This window comes from Fistularia commersonii, chromosome 16 (genome assembly GCF_037954325.1).
Source record: "Fistularia commersonii isolate RoL2024-O1a breed Wild chromosome 16, RoL_Fcom_v1.0, whole genome shotgun sequence".
NCBI classification, from domain to species: domain Eukaryota; kingdom Metazoa; phylum Chordata; class Actinopteri; order Syngnathiformes; family Fistulariidae; genus Fistularia; species Fistularia commersonii.
Window position 1 is genome coordinate 16,865,714 of NC_141299.1, and position 15,186 is coordinate 16,880,899.

The 15,186-nt window shown below is 40.2% G+C and overlaps 2 protein-coding genes across 5 annotated transcripts in view; both read left to right on the forward strand.

The window, feature by feature from the left end:
• The window catches only part of abca7 (ATP-binding cassette, sub-family A (ABC1), member 7), a 43,571-nt gene extending 39,701 nt beyond the window's left edge, over positions 1-3,870 (forward strand). For all 4 annotated transcript variants that reach the window (XM_086161870.1, XM_086161873.1, XM_086161874.1 and 1 more), the window contains one exon: positions 1,503-3,870. In XM_086161870.1, the coding sequence (XP_086017996.1) occupies positions 1,503-1,901 (399 nt within the window). In that variant the 3' untranslated portion in view covers positions 1,902-3,870. The remainder of the gene's footprint in view (positions 1-1,502) is intronic.
• A 1,467-nt stretch (positions 3,871-5,337) lies between these two features.
• On the forward strand, positions 5,338-14,325 carry r3hdm4 (R3H domain containing 4). Its single transcript, XM_086161875.1, has 8 exons — positions 5,338-5,545; positions 6,483-6,640; positions 6,852-6,973; positions 7,200-7,317; positions 7,395-7,480; positions 8,090-8,175; positions 9,562-9,617; positions 9,813-14,325. Exons 1-8 carry the CDS (start codon positions 5,505-5,507, stop codon positions 9,914-9,916), a joined length of 771 nt encoding a protein of 256 aa, XP_086018001.1. The 5' UTR covers positions 5,338-5,504; the 3' UTR covers positions 9,917-14,325.
• The last annotated feature ends 861 nt before the right edge of the window (positions 14,326-15,186 follow it).

Sequence of the window (15,186 nt, forward strand, 5' to 3'; positions counted from 1 at the left end):
AGTAGGTGATGGGAGTAGAGCGGCCGCCAAAGAATTCAACGTGAATGAATCAACATTACGCTGCGTTTCATGTATGAAAATAGACCCGTTCGTTGATATCGCGCCTCGCGGTCCGCAAAATACGGTACATTGAGAAAAAGAATGAATGACAGAGTATATATGTATATATGTGTGTGAATGAGACGAACCCGGGTGGAACGCTGAGGCTACAAGTGTCCATTTCTAACATGAGATATTTACACAGAAATATGTTTTAACTTTTACTTAAATACTTATCGTCAATGCTTTTGTTCGAACGCATCTGGTTAAAAAAAATACAAAATTCAGTTTTCTAGTAGGAAAAGTAATCGATCTCGCTATCTTCATCATCATCAAGCACTAAAACCGCTAAAGTCGTCTTGTTCGGTGTCGAAATAAAGCCAAACCGTCACACACTCCTTAGTCTCTCTTTCGTTGTCGCCCTCAATATCACTTGTGCAAACCACACGTGTGTGTCCTGTGTGGTTTCATCCTTCCGATGTGACCGGGCGAAATATTTGAAGCTCGATGAAACCCATTGACCGGGTGAAATAAATATTTATGAAGATATTTTCCAAATATTTATTTTTTATTGTTTACCGACATCGTGATTTTTTTCCCAATTTATTTTTAAAATTCATGTCTGGGCTCCGCTACACGCTCTGAAAGCCCAAAGCTCAAAATGTTCAAAATGTGTTCATTCCATAAATAAAATTTAATTTTCTCTGTAGCACTTTGTGAATTTCAGAAGCAACACTCTACACACTTGTTTATACAAAGTGTAAAGGTAATAAAAAGCAATATATACAGTGGTACCTTTATTTTAGATGTCAAAAATTATTTGCGTCTCACAGTTTATTTCCTTTTCCATGGAAACCGGGTCCAAATGGCTCTTCGAGTGTTAAATGCCTACGAGTCTCCGAGTGCTTAATACATTTTTGGAAAAACTATCTTCCTTTTTGGCCGACTTTTCAAAGTAGTCAACTTCAGTCACTTTTGGAAAATTCCTGGTGGAGCTGAAACGGCGCTGAAGATTTGAAGCTTTGAAATGCCATTCAATTTGACGAGAAAATAGAAACCCTCCCACTCTTGTAAAAATGCAAACTTAACATAAATTTTTCTCTCAAATTATCTTTTTCCTTTAAGGAAACAGCGATTTTCGACAAAAATACAGTATTTAAGATGCACATAAAAAAAAAAAACACAAACATAAACTTCGATATGAACATGAGAACAGCAGGGCCAGGTCCGATCTAGAAGAAGAAGGTTGAGACACTTTAATATGAGTTTATTATGATCCTGTTATGGATTTTAATGTATCGCTGATACTTTTCAGTTTGTAACATCCCTCGTCGCCTGTTTTTCCAAACACATTGGTGACGCCAAGGGTAAATCTCCCATGCTACGCATCCACATAACGTTTACCATCGTTAGCATTTCTACAAACAAGCAGAAATTAATCGACATTAAACATTTTTTTTCAGGTGTTCGTCAACTTCGCTAAGGACCAGACCGACGAGGACCAACTCACAAGCGTTGTCATCAGGAACGGGACGGTGCAGACCAAAGTGTCGGGGCCGCCTTCTCGGACGGATCCCCCCGCGCTCCAACCGCAGCCGTCCGTCTCGCAGCAGCGTGGAAAGTCGTCGGCGAGCAAACCAAAAGAGGGTAAAACCAAAAAGACCAAACCTCAGCCGGAAAAGGCGCATCGGAGAAGTCGTAAGAGCAGCAGCAGCAGCAGCAGCGACGGCGACGGAAGCTCCAGGGGCGATCGGGGGGGATCCAGCAAATCCAGCGGGTCCAAATGCAAAGCGAAGAGGTGTGATAAAGATCCCTCGGAGCTCTTTATCGTTGGCAGGAACACACAGGACACACCGCTGTGACAGTGACTTGTGCGACGTCAGCGTCCCGTTCTGCGTTTAGTTATTTTCTGTGTGTATGGTTGCTGAGCGCTGTCTACATATGCAATGCTGGAAGTCAAATTTCAGGGATGATAATCTATTAGAAGTGGACACTTTAGAGAAGATCTCGTGATCCATCACAGTACAACGGCTCCACGGAGGTCAACAGGCCCGTTTTTGCGCCACCGGCAAAAGGATTAAATGTTAGACTTCCTAAAATGGCCTTATTCCCTTGCTACTCGCGAACGATATGTAGCTTTATTCGCTTCATTTGAGTCCTTTAAGTCACTGTTCAATCACTCCAAAGTAAAGATCCTGGAAGAATATTATCTGATATTTATGAACTGGGGTGTTCCTCAGGGATCAATTGTTAAACCTCTTTCAATTTTTAGCTTCATGTTGCACTTTAGAAAATGACAATGCTGCAGAAAATCAATCTATAAAGCTACTACTTGTAACGAATCACCAAGCTGACTTTTTAAGTCGGGGCATGTTTTAGGGGTTGTTTGACGAGACCGCTCAGTATCTCCGATGCGGTGAGACGATTCTTGCCTAAATTTTATTGCTGAATGCCTCTTAAATCGGTGTTACTGTTTTATAAATTATTGTTTTGTCTATATGTGTTACTATACTTTAAAGTATTTTTTTAAATTTCATTTTCAAGGGGAGAATCACTGTTAAAGCAAGGGAGGCAGAATGTTACTGGTATTTATTGTGAATTTAGCTATTTATTTATTCGATGATGAATATTGTCGCTCCTTAAGGTGTGAAGAGACTTACATGAACGCAGAATTCTGGAAACCGGGTTAAACTTGCATTTCAAATCATGAAAATCATAAGAGTACAGAAAATCTGAAGTCCTGATCACCAGGTGTTTGTGACTTCAACTCTTAAAATTAGTTAAATAAACAGCAACAATATGAAATAGTGCATATCAGACGCGCATGTTTGTACTGCAAACCCCGGTGGAAATAATGGAGTTAATTTTTTGGTTGTTGTTTTTTTTTTGTTACAGCTTTATTCGATTGTTTTGTGTTTAGATAGTACACACCATTATAATGTTACACAGTCAACAAAGTTACCAAAGGGGAGAAACCGAAGGGTTTCACGCCGACGTCGTACCGCAATTGACGAAAAACATTCAAAGCACTCTCTGATTTTAAAAAGAAGAGGCAAAATGTGATTGCTCATGTTTGAACGAAAGTCCGAATGTAGGAATGTCAATTCAAAGTATTTATGCTCGAACATATCAACATGAATGTATCTGTGTATCCGGTTATATACTCGCTACGTTGACAAATGTTAGTTCAGATATAACGTGTTTCATGTCTGTGCTGAATGTCTTGCCCTCGCTGGAAGAAGGAAAAAAAAAAAAGAACCAAGATTGTCGGTCTTGATTCAAAAAGCACTTTCTGTCACCGCTGCGTGTTGGAAGTCAGGTAGAATTTTCTTTTTATAGTAAGTACATGAGCGGGTTTGATTGCAGAGCCGAGCGGAGGGACTGTCGACCCTCCAGCCTGCCTCTGCCGTTTCCCAGTATTTCACTGTAATAAAGATAAAGAGTAAAGAAATGCATTTATTTGATTTTATTTTTATTTTTCCAGTATTTTTCTCCCATTCCCCCCCAGGTTGTCCTGCAGTCCCGTCTCCCTTATTTTCCTCTAGTTTCCACAGGAGACTCTCCGGACTTTCCGGACCGGACAAGGAGGCGCAGCTTCACCTTGCATCATATTTTACCTCCATCTTTGCAAATTAGTTCAAATTCCAGCTGTTTTATCACTGGATTCAATCCAATAAGAAACCCTACAAACCCATCCTTGACACTTTATATTTTATTGTATTTCTTATTCTCCTTCCTTCCTACTATTATCTATTATTGTTATGTTTTTGCTTGAAACTCTGGCACGACAATTTCCTTCAGGATAAATAAAGTTGTTCTCATCTCATCTCATCTCATAGCCATGTAGTTATTGACACCTTTATTTCCTTGGTAAATTGTTTTGTCACTCCTCTGCGTTGTTCTTTACAATGTTAGATGACATGTTAAGAACTATAAAAGTAAATAATCAGATATTTAAATTTGATTTGTTTTGGAAGGAGTTTGTTTATAATCTACCCACTTTTGTTCTTCCTTTTTTCTGTGTGTGTGTGTGTGTGTCGCAACAGCATTTCTCAAATGCAGCGCCGAGGCCAACGAAGGGTTGAGAAAATCATTCAAATGAAACAACGGGTGGTTACATCATGTTACATCACAGATTGCGCACACCGGATCCGGTAAGGTCTCCAAACCTCACATACTGGAAAGGTGTGTTTGTGTGTGTGTGTGTGTGTGTGTGTGTTTGAGTGAATTCGGAGGGATGAGGCAGAGCTGCACAATGGCTCACAGGCGCTTTGGAAAATTTTGACCCCAATTCCTGCCCCAACGGCCCAAAATATGTTAATTATTGTAAAATGTAATGTTTCAACCCAAAGAATTTTAGTGAAAATACTTACAAAAGCTGTTTCTGTTACTTAAATATTTTGGGGGGCTTGTTTGTTGCTAAACCGGAAAACAGCCGCAAGGTTGATGATCGGAAAAGCAATTTTTACCTCATTGACTAATTTCTCGAGATTGCCCAAGATGTGTGTTTTGTAAGTGTAAAATAGGCCTTTCAAAGGTCGAATTCCAAGCAGGTTTGCGGCCCAAAGCCATAAAAATCATCTGGATTATACTTCCCACAACTTTCTGGTTTGCTTTGCGGGCATCTGATGACAAAATAGAGGATGGAGAGCAGCAGAGAGCGGAGCTGAACCAAGAAATATGAGATCTCATGAGGTGTCTGGTACTTTATCTAAATGTCCGTTCCACATCCAGAGATGTGCACGAAAGGTCATTTGAAAGATGATTTCTGATGTTTTCTGATAAATAAAAAAAGTGTTAAAGCAGAGAGTATCCTGTCCACAGCAGAAATGATCACAGCCTATAACAGCTGCCTGTTATGGTAATAAGCATATAAACATCATTGGTTCTTTGTAAGTAGATGAAGTTGATTTTTTTCTTCACAGTGTACAAAAAGAAGGATAATAGGGGGGAACTAACCTGCAAGATATTTAGAAATGGAAGAAGTGGAAGTTGCCTTTATTTTGCAAATTATGGCATGATTTGTGGGCTGGGGAAAAGATTGTCTATTTTAAAGTGATGACTCACGTCAGCGTTTAAAACAATCACCCGATTCTTCTCACTTTTTAGCCTTCTTTTCAATTATAAATGGTCTTACTGGAACTGAAGCCGCAACAAAACATTAACGAAAACAAAAGAACTCTTTTTTTATTTGATTACCATCGAGTTTACGAAATGAAAAAGGTAGTTTTTCGGTAAGACAGAGTGAGAACTCTTACTTTCTTTCGTCTCTGTAGGAGGTGGAGGGACAGTAGCTATGGTTCAGTCTCTGCTGGCTGCCGGAAAAGCTAGCTAGCTTCCCGTCCCCCAAGCCATAGCCTTGTTATTATTGTTTGTTTGTTTGTTTGTTTATTTTGTCTTATTTATTTGCACATTTTGTAGAGACACAGAAAGTGCCACCTCGCCCTTCGTCGGTCACCACTAAGATGGTCGTTTTGACAAATTACGACGAAGATCAGGATTATATGTGAGTAGGAATTTCGAGTTGCCGGATCGCCTGTTAGCAATGACTCCCTTTAAAAGCTAGCCGAGGTTAGCCTGTGGCTGGGAAGATATAGTTTTATTTTGTCTGAGAGATAATGTTACCCTATATTAGAAAAAGAAACCCCACATAGTCAAGATGACGAATGTAGATAAAATAGGTACTTTTTAACCGAACATTGTGTTTTTGACTTCTGTCTTTGCTCGCGTTTAGCTGCTATGTAGCTACATGGGATAGTTTGAGGCAAGACGCACTGTAAGTTAGGTCATCGTATCAAACATGCCACGACGCAGTTATTAAATTAAACAGTGATATCATCTTTGTTTGCATATAACTTTACAGACATGCAATCTCTTGCATATGTCAATAAATAGTATGTAATTAAAGTGTAATGAGTGCCAATGTTAAAACGATACACAATGTAATGTAGCCTGGCGTGCAGAGATGAGATCTCTCCAATATGATATCACAACATCCGTGAAAAAAGGCTGTGTTGCTCATGAAAAAGGTAAATCTCAGGATAAATATGGCTCAGATGAGTTGTCCTGAAACAGCAGCCAGCAGGGGCGGTTCGCCTGACACCTACTGACCCATATCTGGAGCCAGAAGATGCCCTTCTTTGCCTGACCCACTTAGCAATTTAAAGCCATAAAGGGTAAAGTAAAGGGGAGAAAACTGACAAGTCTCGTAACAAGTGTTTACTTTAGTCGATAAATATTTATGTGACCACTGAAGCTCAAAAACTAAAGCTTAAACCCATGAAAATGAGTCACAGTTTTTTAATAGAACTTCGAAAAGCTTGTTTTGCTATGCCGCGTCCGCCCTTATTACTTATTTTATCCATCAACCCAAGTAGCCATTCCCGTTTTGTTTGCAGGGTCCGAAACGGTCAGAATTATCACATGGCGTTTTTTCTTCCCAGCCTTCCTGAGGAGCGAAAATGCAAATCACTGCCCAACTCTCCAGCCAAGCGAGCCTCTCCGAGCAAAAGGAAGCAGTATTATATCACCAAAGCCATTCGCAACTCTGACCTCATTCCCCGAGCCAAAGGCAAGAAGAGTCTCCGTCGACAGGAGAACAGTAAGATCTCTTTCGTGTCTTCTCAGTTTGCTGTCCTCCATCGGAGGCAAGATGATGCTTTCTCCATCGACTTGGCGATAATATATTTTAGGTTCTTCTGACGTAACAACAATGAGTGCTGCAAAAAAATGTAGCTTGAGTAGCTCAGTCTTTCATTGCGGTTATGTATTGATCACCGCTGTCCTCTGCATCTTCCTAAAACTAAAAACAGCGCTGTATCTCGCCAATCTTCTTGAGAGGGATGAGTGCTCCGTAGACGACGCGGAGGTTTGCAGCAACCACTCGGACCCCTCCATTTTCACTAAAGCCTGCAGTAATAAGCGCTACAAAAAGGTACGTCCTCTTTGTTTACATTATGCTGATTTCACAGACCATTGTCCCTTTGACATCATCTTGCCTTTACGCCTGCTTGCTGTGTTGTCCTTTGGGGGCGTTGAGTTCCGATGAAAAGTTTGTTTATCTTGAAGCTGCTTTTGATCATATGATGAAATCAAATGATTGTAAGAAAACCAACCGGTATTGTTCCTACACTTGTTTTGTTTTGTTTTGTTTTTTTTAGCCGTGGGATGATTTCATGAATTGCTCTGGTGAGGAACAGGACAGGCTTTTGTCTGTGATCGAACAAGAGGAGGTTGAGAAGAGGAATGCCAATCGTCACACTCGAGACCAGAGGAATGGTGAGCGTCCAGTTGTAATCGCAATGCCTTTTTTTATTTTTTCACGGCAGCCTCAACAATTCCAATGGTCTTTGCAGATAATCCTGCCTTCACCGCTCAGGACTGCTTCCAAAGGATCAATCGAAGACTGCGAGTTATTCTGAAACGGAAACAAATTCCTATTGTGAGTGCTCTGTCGCTCGACTACTTTTAATGTTGCTTTCAGTGAATCTCATCTGAGTCCGGTCAAAAATATTATCAGATTGGCCTTTTCACAATGACAGTTTTTCCTTCTTGTCAAGTGAATTAAAAAGGTTAGCATTGGACATATTTAGGGGGGGAAAAGTTGTCGATGAAATATAATATACGCCTAATTGTCCCAGTGTGTTGAGATCCCAGTCAACTGTAGACAATAGATACTTCTAATACAACACGCTGTAGTCATTTGCCAACGGCATATTTGTCATGTTTGGCATAATAAGCAGACAGGCGGCAGTTTGTGTCAAACTGCACAGGAAGTAAACAAGCTGGCGTGGATATTTGTGACGGTAGAACGAGTGCTGCTGGCAGGAATTCTGAAGAGCGTCTGGTGTGACTTGCCGCACCCTATACTAAAATCATATCTGAATGCGCAAAGTGGAAACTCGCGACCTTCACCACTGCACAAGATTGTGTGTTGGTGGAGATATATATGTTGCAGGGATATTTAGTCATCAAACTCAAACTTCAAACAGCAGCGTTTGTATTCTCGGTCCCTCCTCCGGCCACTAACTGCCAACTTTTCTTCCCGCAGGGAACTCTGGAGATGCTTGAGGAAAACCTTCTGAGCTTCTTCAACGCTCAACCTAACTCAGTTTACACAACTAATATCACCAACAGGTATAAAGCCTCTTTTTTTGGGCTCGTGTTTAGCTGATTAAAAATGATGGGGTTTATTAAAATGTAACTTAAGGGGGTGGAAAACCATGTCCAAATCTGGAACATGAATAACTTACTGATAATATCAGGAGTGGTCCTCTAGCGTCGATGTCCTCCTGAGCCACTGAAACACTGATCTGCTATTTAGGAACACTTGAGCTTCCAGATACTCCCCTTTCTCGCAGTGTTTACGAGGCAGGAACAGCTGCTAGGCTTGCTCATCTGTATTAAATTACCCCTAAGATGGGGATGGTGGAGTACATTTTGTGGTGATCCAGTAGAAGACAGAAGGTGTAACGGAAACAGTGACAAAGCGCATGAAAATATAATCACGTCTATCTCGTTGAATATTGTGGGGCTGCACCGCGGCACACGGTGTAAACAAATATAGCTTGTAAAAGCTACTAAAAATAAACCTGTCGTCTTCATGAGTAGCATGCAAGCGTATTATATCCCAGCACTCGTAGACCGTGGATCTTGGCAGGGAGTCATAATGTAGCCGCAATGTAAATACAACATTTACATCTGCTCCCTCCGCCAGTCACCGCCATGTGGCTTTTTATCAGCATGTAATATTTTATAGGGTCAGAACTTGGATCTCTCCTGTGTATTTATGAAAAAGATCAAAATGTTGTGGCCACTTCTGACTTCCGACTGCTGCTACTTCGGATCTTCGGTGACTGAATTGCACTTCTTGTAAGTCTGTAAATGACTGTAATGGAATGTAATGTTGTTAATTTAAGCAAATTTTAAGTATACTAAGTGTGATGCCAGCTGTGTCTTTACTGAAAAGTCCAGCTTCTATTTGAGTCGAGTCGACAAAAGAAGTGTGCGACACAAAATACAGTTGTTTTTTTTTTCGTGTCCTTTTTATTTTGTAAATACCTATTTGAAGCTGGAAACAGATTCATAATTCTGCTAATGGAAAACACATTTGTTTTTGAGTCCCTAACTTGAAATGAAACATGAAAATGTGATTTACAAATGAACAGTTACCCCCAAAACAACAGGGCAATGTTGGTTGTGATTTTTTTCCTCCACCTCCATTCACCAAAACTTTCCTGCAAAACGTCCTCAAATGCATTTTCTAATAGCGTTTAAAGATGAGATGAGATGAGAACAACTTTATTTATCCCAAAGGAAATTATTGTGCCAGAGTTTCAAGCAAAAACATAACAATAAAAGATAATAGTAGGAAGGAGGGAGAATAAGAAATACAATAAAATATAAATTGTCAAGGTTAAAGCTATCAAGTGTTTTAAGGTCTTAAGCACAAAGATTTGAAGATTCCCTGCGGCTGAGGGAAAAGGAATTAAAAAAATTAAAGAGAATCCTTTGTATTTTCAGCTTTGAGCGACTGCTGCTACATGCCGTCTGCCAGTACATGGACCTCACCTCTGCAAGTGAGTGCCTGCATTTGTATTGAACAAACTATCCCCAACTCTGATTTCTCACAGAAACCCCAGTTTTGTACAGGACATAAATGTACAAAGCGGCGGGTCTGCTCACGTGTTGACTCAGGAGTGTTTACACAGCCTTGGGCCGGTGTGTTCCAATCACATGGAAGTGACCAAAGTCTGTCGCATGTTGGACGCTAGGCATCGACTACAAGGGGTCCCGTAAAACGGAAGTGGTCAACAAACAGGAAGAGTTCCTGCCTCCCGCGCTTCTGCTGTCCGCCTACCTGGAGCAGCTGAGCTGAGACGAGGACCGCTCCGACCCGACCTCCTCCTCTCGCCCCCCCGAGGCCCGGCAGCAGAGGCAAGATGTAGAGGAGGTGTGCCGTCCCTTGTGATGTCCGTGTCTTTGTCCAACAGGGAGGGCGGGGAAGGACTCGCTTCTGTTTCTCTTCGTCTTTGGTCTCCGGAGGTAAATTTTCCAGTAAGCGCAACCAAAACCCAATTTGATTCACAGAAAAAAAAAAACATGAGTGCATCCACGGGATGGGCGTTATGGCTTTACCGGGTTTTAAGACAGTTTAGACACATGTATTCAACGAAAGGGGGTTTCTCTTTTTTTTAAATATTAAGGTAATCGGTTCCCTTGAAAATACTGTTTTATTTTGTAAAGGCTTTCACAGAGGCAAACCAGTCACACGTGCCTGGAAAGCTTTTTTTTTTAACTTAAAACTTCAGGAGCTAACATTTGTTTTAAGTGCGGTCATAGCAAGCATACAGTCAGCCTTTTGGTGCTAAGTTTTATACAAACCGAAACGGTAGTTTACAGAGACACAGGCTGACGTGCTTCGCTGGGTTAGACGACGAGTTCCAAGCCGAGCCTTCGAGCTTTTGTTTATCGGAAGATCTCTTCCGGTCGCTACGATCTGTCCAACAAAGCCTGCAAGATCGGCGGACATTCTGAGAATGCCACAAAGGACATTGTAGCGTCGTGCAACGAAAGGATTCCCCTTTGCATCGGGTACACGTGAACGCTTTTCAAGATCGGCGAGGTGCAAATCTGTAATGAAGCATTGATAATGATTATCTACGTTCAGTATAGGTCAGTTATCTATGTTGCAGTTGAGCGTAGAAAAGTGAATCACTGCCGTTTCTAACACTGGAAACACAGGACTTGAAACAGCCAAATCTTTAATGCGACTTACCTTTCCATTTAAAAAGAGATTATCTACCTCGAATTGCACACGCGGCATAACTAACCCCTTCGGATTTGGTTTGCTTTTAAAGGATCGCGAGCGTTTTCGTTGACAACAATGTGATCGGGGAGGTTGCCGATAGAATCCAAGAGTAGAGAGCACAACAAACAAATATCTGCTATTTGCCGGAAGATGTACTCGCTGCCGGTGTTGCAGACTGAGGCGCGCGGCCGTGTCGAGGCTGCCGAGTAATTGTAGCGCAGACGGCGAGTGACGGCGTGTACAGGAGCCGGTGGATGCGTCACCGTTTGAAGGATTAGCCTGTAGTATAAGTGTGTTGATAGGGAGAAGCATGAATAATAACCTGTATGCACAAACGCACCAGTTATTGTCAGTAAAGAGACTGTTGTTTGTCAAGCGTGTGAAAGCACATTTTGATGAGAAAAAAAACACCATAGGTAGTTCTCTCTTTGGTACAATTATCTTCAGAGTCCACTTTTAGGGAGGGAATAGGTTCGCCTTCTGTTTATTCGTCTCACGCAGTTGTATCCATTAGGTTCATGTACAGAGCAGCTAACCGGCTGCGGAGGCGTAAGGTAGCTAGACTAGGGCATGAATGTCGTCGTAGGTGAGACTGAATAGTTGATGTTTGTTCTTTTTTTAAAACCCGACAATGTCCATACATCACAATCCAGATCCTTGAGGGTAAAAAACGATTAAATTCCCAAAACTGCTTTCAAAATCTCAGGAAAGACGGCAGGCTTTATATCAAAGATGGCCGACAATGAATCCAGTAAATTGAATTCAACATAATACACACTGATGTATATTTGTTTTAAATGTCGTCAACCACAAAACTGAAGTAATTTTCATTATTTCGTTGTTATTGGAAGACATGGATCTTACTGAGGAGTTCGATGGAAATTAGGAATATCCTTTTCTGCCACAGTCTGTGTGGACCGCTAAAGTATCGTATTTAAAGAAAAACAAAACTTTTTTTTTTTTTTGTTCTTTGCTATCAGAATCTTTATTCATATGTAACAACTCCACATCTCACAATCTTGAAAAAGCACCACTGCCTTATGAAAGGACTACTTTCGATGTTTTTCCGTGCATTAATTGTACTTGACTTGATTATTTTTAAACAATTCATATTCAGGGTTGATTTTGTTTCCCTTTTTTTAAAATCGTATCCCATAATGATTTAAACTGTCATCGACAGTGTGACAAAACTTGATCTGTGGGCGCATTTTGTCAACCAAAGTTTTTATGTGTTTCTTTATGTGTGTGTTGGGGGGGAATATATATATATATATACATATATATATTTCTCAGGCTTTTCAAAATTCTTTTTGATGAATGTCATTTTAATTTCACATGCTGTGATTTTCTGCCAACATGTCATTGTGTAAATAATGTGCCACCGTTTCGGTAGAAAAAAAAAGCCTGTAATAGTCTGAAAGCTTTTTCACACCAGATAAAAAATATCTTTGTCCGTATAACAATGTGCTACAGCACATGTTTATAAATGTCATTGAAACAACTCAAGTATGCTATTAAAAAAAAAAAACACATGTCTGCCAAGACGGTTTTAAATAAATATCAGTTTGACGACCGTGATTGTCTCCGTCAGTAACACCCGATTCTGTCCTGTGACAGGTGATTTCCGTCATCGGTGTGTGAAGTTCAGCTGAGATGAGCAGATCAGTGGTTGTGTGTCTGCTGATATCCCGCTTTTCATCACATTTTATGTGTTTCACATTTAGGAGAAGGAAACCAGACCGCCGTGGTTTAAAGACGCCTTTTGCTTTCTTACATGCAAGTTCGATTTTGAAAAAAATTAAAAAAAAAAAACAGTATTGTAAGAAGCGTGTGGCTTTCAGGACATCATCACAATACTTTTTGACGATTTTGTTTGTGGATGTTAAACACCGCCGTGATAAGCGCTTCTGCTTCACAGAAAGAAGGTCACTGCTTCGATTAAAACATGCAAGGGGGGGTTCATTGGAAACCCCAAATTTCCCAAACATTCGAATGAGTGACTACATTGTTGTATGTTTATATACGAAATAACTGACGTAAATAAGAGAAGAAATGCTTGCACAGGTATGTCTATATAACACATGAATGAATGGTTGTTTGTTGTTATGTTGCCCTGCGGGATAACTGGTATGGACAATGAATGATGGATTAATTAATTTCAGATACCAAATTATGTTTTTCAATTGTTTTTTAACTCAATTGTTTTTTTTAAATAGTTTTTCCCCCATTAGGGTCAACAGGAGTTTTACATCTTTCCTCCACGGGGTGTCGCTGTAGCACCGAGGATAATACCGGCGTTCCCTGCTGATGTGAAGACAAGTTTAGTTTTATTTACGATACACTTTGTGATTGTAGTTACAATAAGCAAAATAATGCCAGCTGTCTCTGGCAAATCAAAATCAGCACTTTGAGATGGCAAACATTCCTCAGTGTTATCCACTACAACACAAATGATGGATGCTACTGATCTTCAACCCAATATGCCAGAAATCATTATTATTAGACCAGGTAATCTGTAAATGATCATATCTAAACCTCAAAACCCCGGTCCTGCTTAGAATGTGGAAATGTTGCAAAATTATCATCACAAAACTGTTACAAATTATCAGGAGTAGAAACTGAAAAGAAAAACATCATTTAAAAATGCCTCCTACAGTTTGCAGGTCATGGACTTGATTATTTGGTGAGGTGTGTCAAGGGTGTGACCGAGGAGTTAAAGGTGGAGGTGGGAGCGCATCAGGGATCAGCTCTGAGCCCCTTGTTTGCTGTGGTGATGGACCAGGCTGACAGGTGAGGATTCACCACGGAGCTTTGCAGATGATGTTGTGATCTATTGTGAGAGCGGGTGGAAGAAGAGGAGTCAAAGAACTTTGGATCGACTGTCCTAGAGTGTGGAGAGGATGCTGGGGTTGGAGACCAGACATGAGACTTAGGGATGGAGGGAAAGAGGACAGGAAGTAAGAATCAAAATCAGAAAAAACTTGACTTGTCCCCGTGGGGCAATTGGGGGGAACAGCATCAAATTGTGAATATCGAAGAATAAAATTGAATAAAGATTAGATTAAATATTATAATTAAATAAAAATTTAATCAAATTAAATATCATAATTAAATAAAAATAAGATAAAATAAAATGAAACTCAATAAAAAAGAAATAAAATAAAATATATGTATATGTTGTTGAGGACTTTAAATCTAAATTTAATCATTTCAATTCTTTTTTTTTTTTTTTTTTTTTTTTTTTTTGTAGTTTGAGAAAATCCTCTGCGTGGAAAAAAAAAACTTTGTTTCCTATTTGTTATATTTCTCCAGCTCTTGACGCCCGGTCACGTGGCTATGACTTGTCCCCTTGGGGCAATTGGGGGGTACACGGGGGAGCAGCATCAAATTGTGAATATCAAAGAATAAAATTAAATGTAAATTAAATCAAATTAAATATTATAATTAGATAAAAGAATAAATAAAATAAAATAAAATTCAATGACAATAAAAAATATAAATAAAATATATGTACATGTTGCTGAGGACTTCAATTTAAATCTAAATTTAATCATTTCAATTATATACATATATATATAATTGAAATGATTAAATATATATATTAAATATAAATGATTATATATATATATATATGTATGTATATATATATAGTTTGAGAAAATCCTCTGCGTGGAAAAAAAAACTTTGTTTCCTATTTGTTTACATTTCTCCAGCTCTTGAATCCACGTCACGTGTCTATGACGTCAATCGGCGCGGATTTGGCGGTTTGTCATCGCCGCCGGAAGTCGCGACTTCCATCGCGTTTGACGTCGTTGCCTCGCAACGAGGGGGATCGATCGGATCGATATTTTCGTTTGAATTACCTCGGGGATCCTCAACACACGCCGCCCGATTCATTGAGATTCCGCGTCGGGCCGCTACGGGCCGCCATCCGTCACCGGAAGTGGACGAATGGACCACTTCCTGTATATTAAACTCCTTTTCTAAATGTCACATGTCACGTCATATGTCGTGACAGTGAGACCTTCGGCGTCAAGAACCAATCACTCCGATCGGTTATCAACAATTATTGTCAGGTATTATATATGGTGACTTGCATTGTATTGACAATCTATTGGAAAAACAGTTTTCAATAAAAGGAGTAGCTTTGGTCACTTATTCCTTTTTCCCAGGGGACCGAGGCTACGAGTCCCCGTCGCCCATTATTTCCGGCGAAAAGTCAATAGCGTGACATCTGCTGAGGCTTGTCACCTCACATCAAGACTTTAATTTCAATTTTAACAGCAGACACTCAAGTAAAGCTCTGCTGTCCGGCCTCCCTGTCGCAGAGGGGCCTT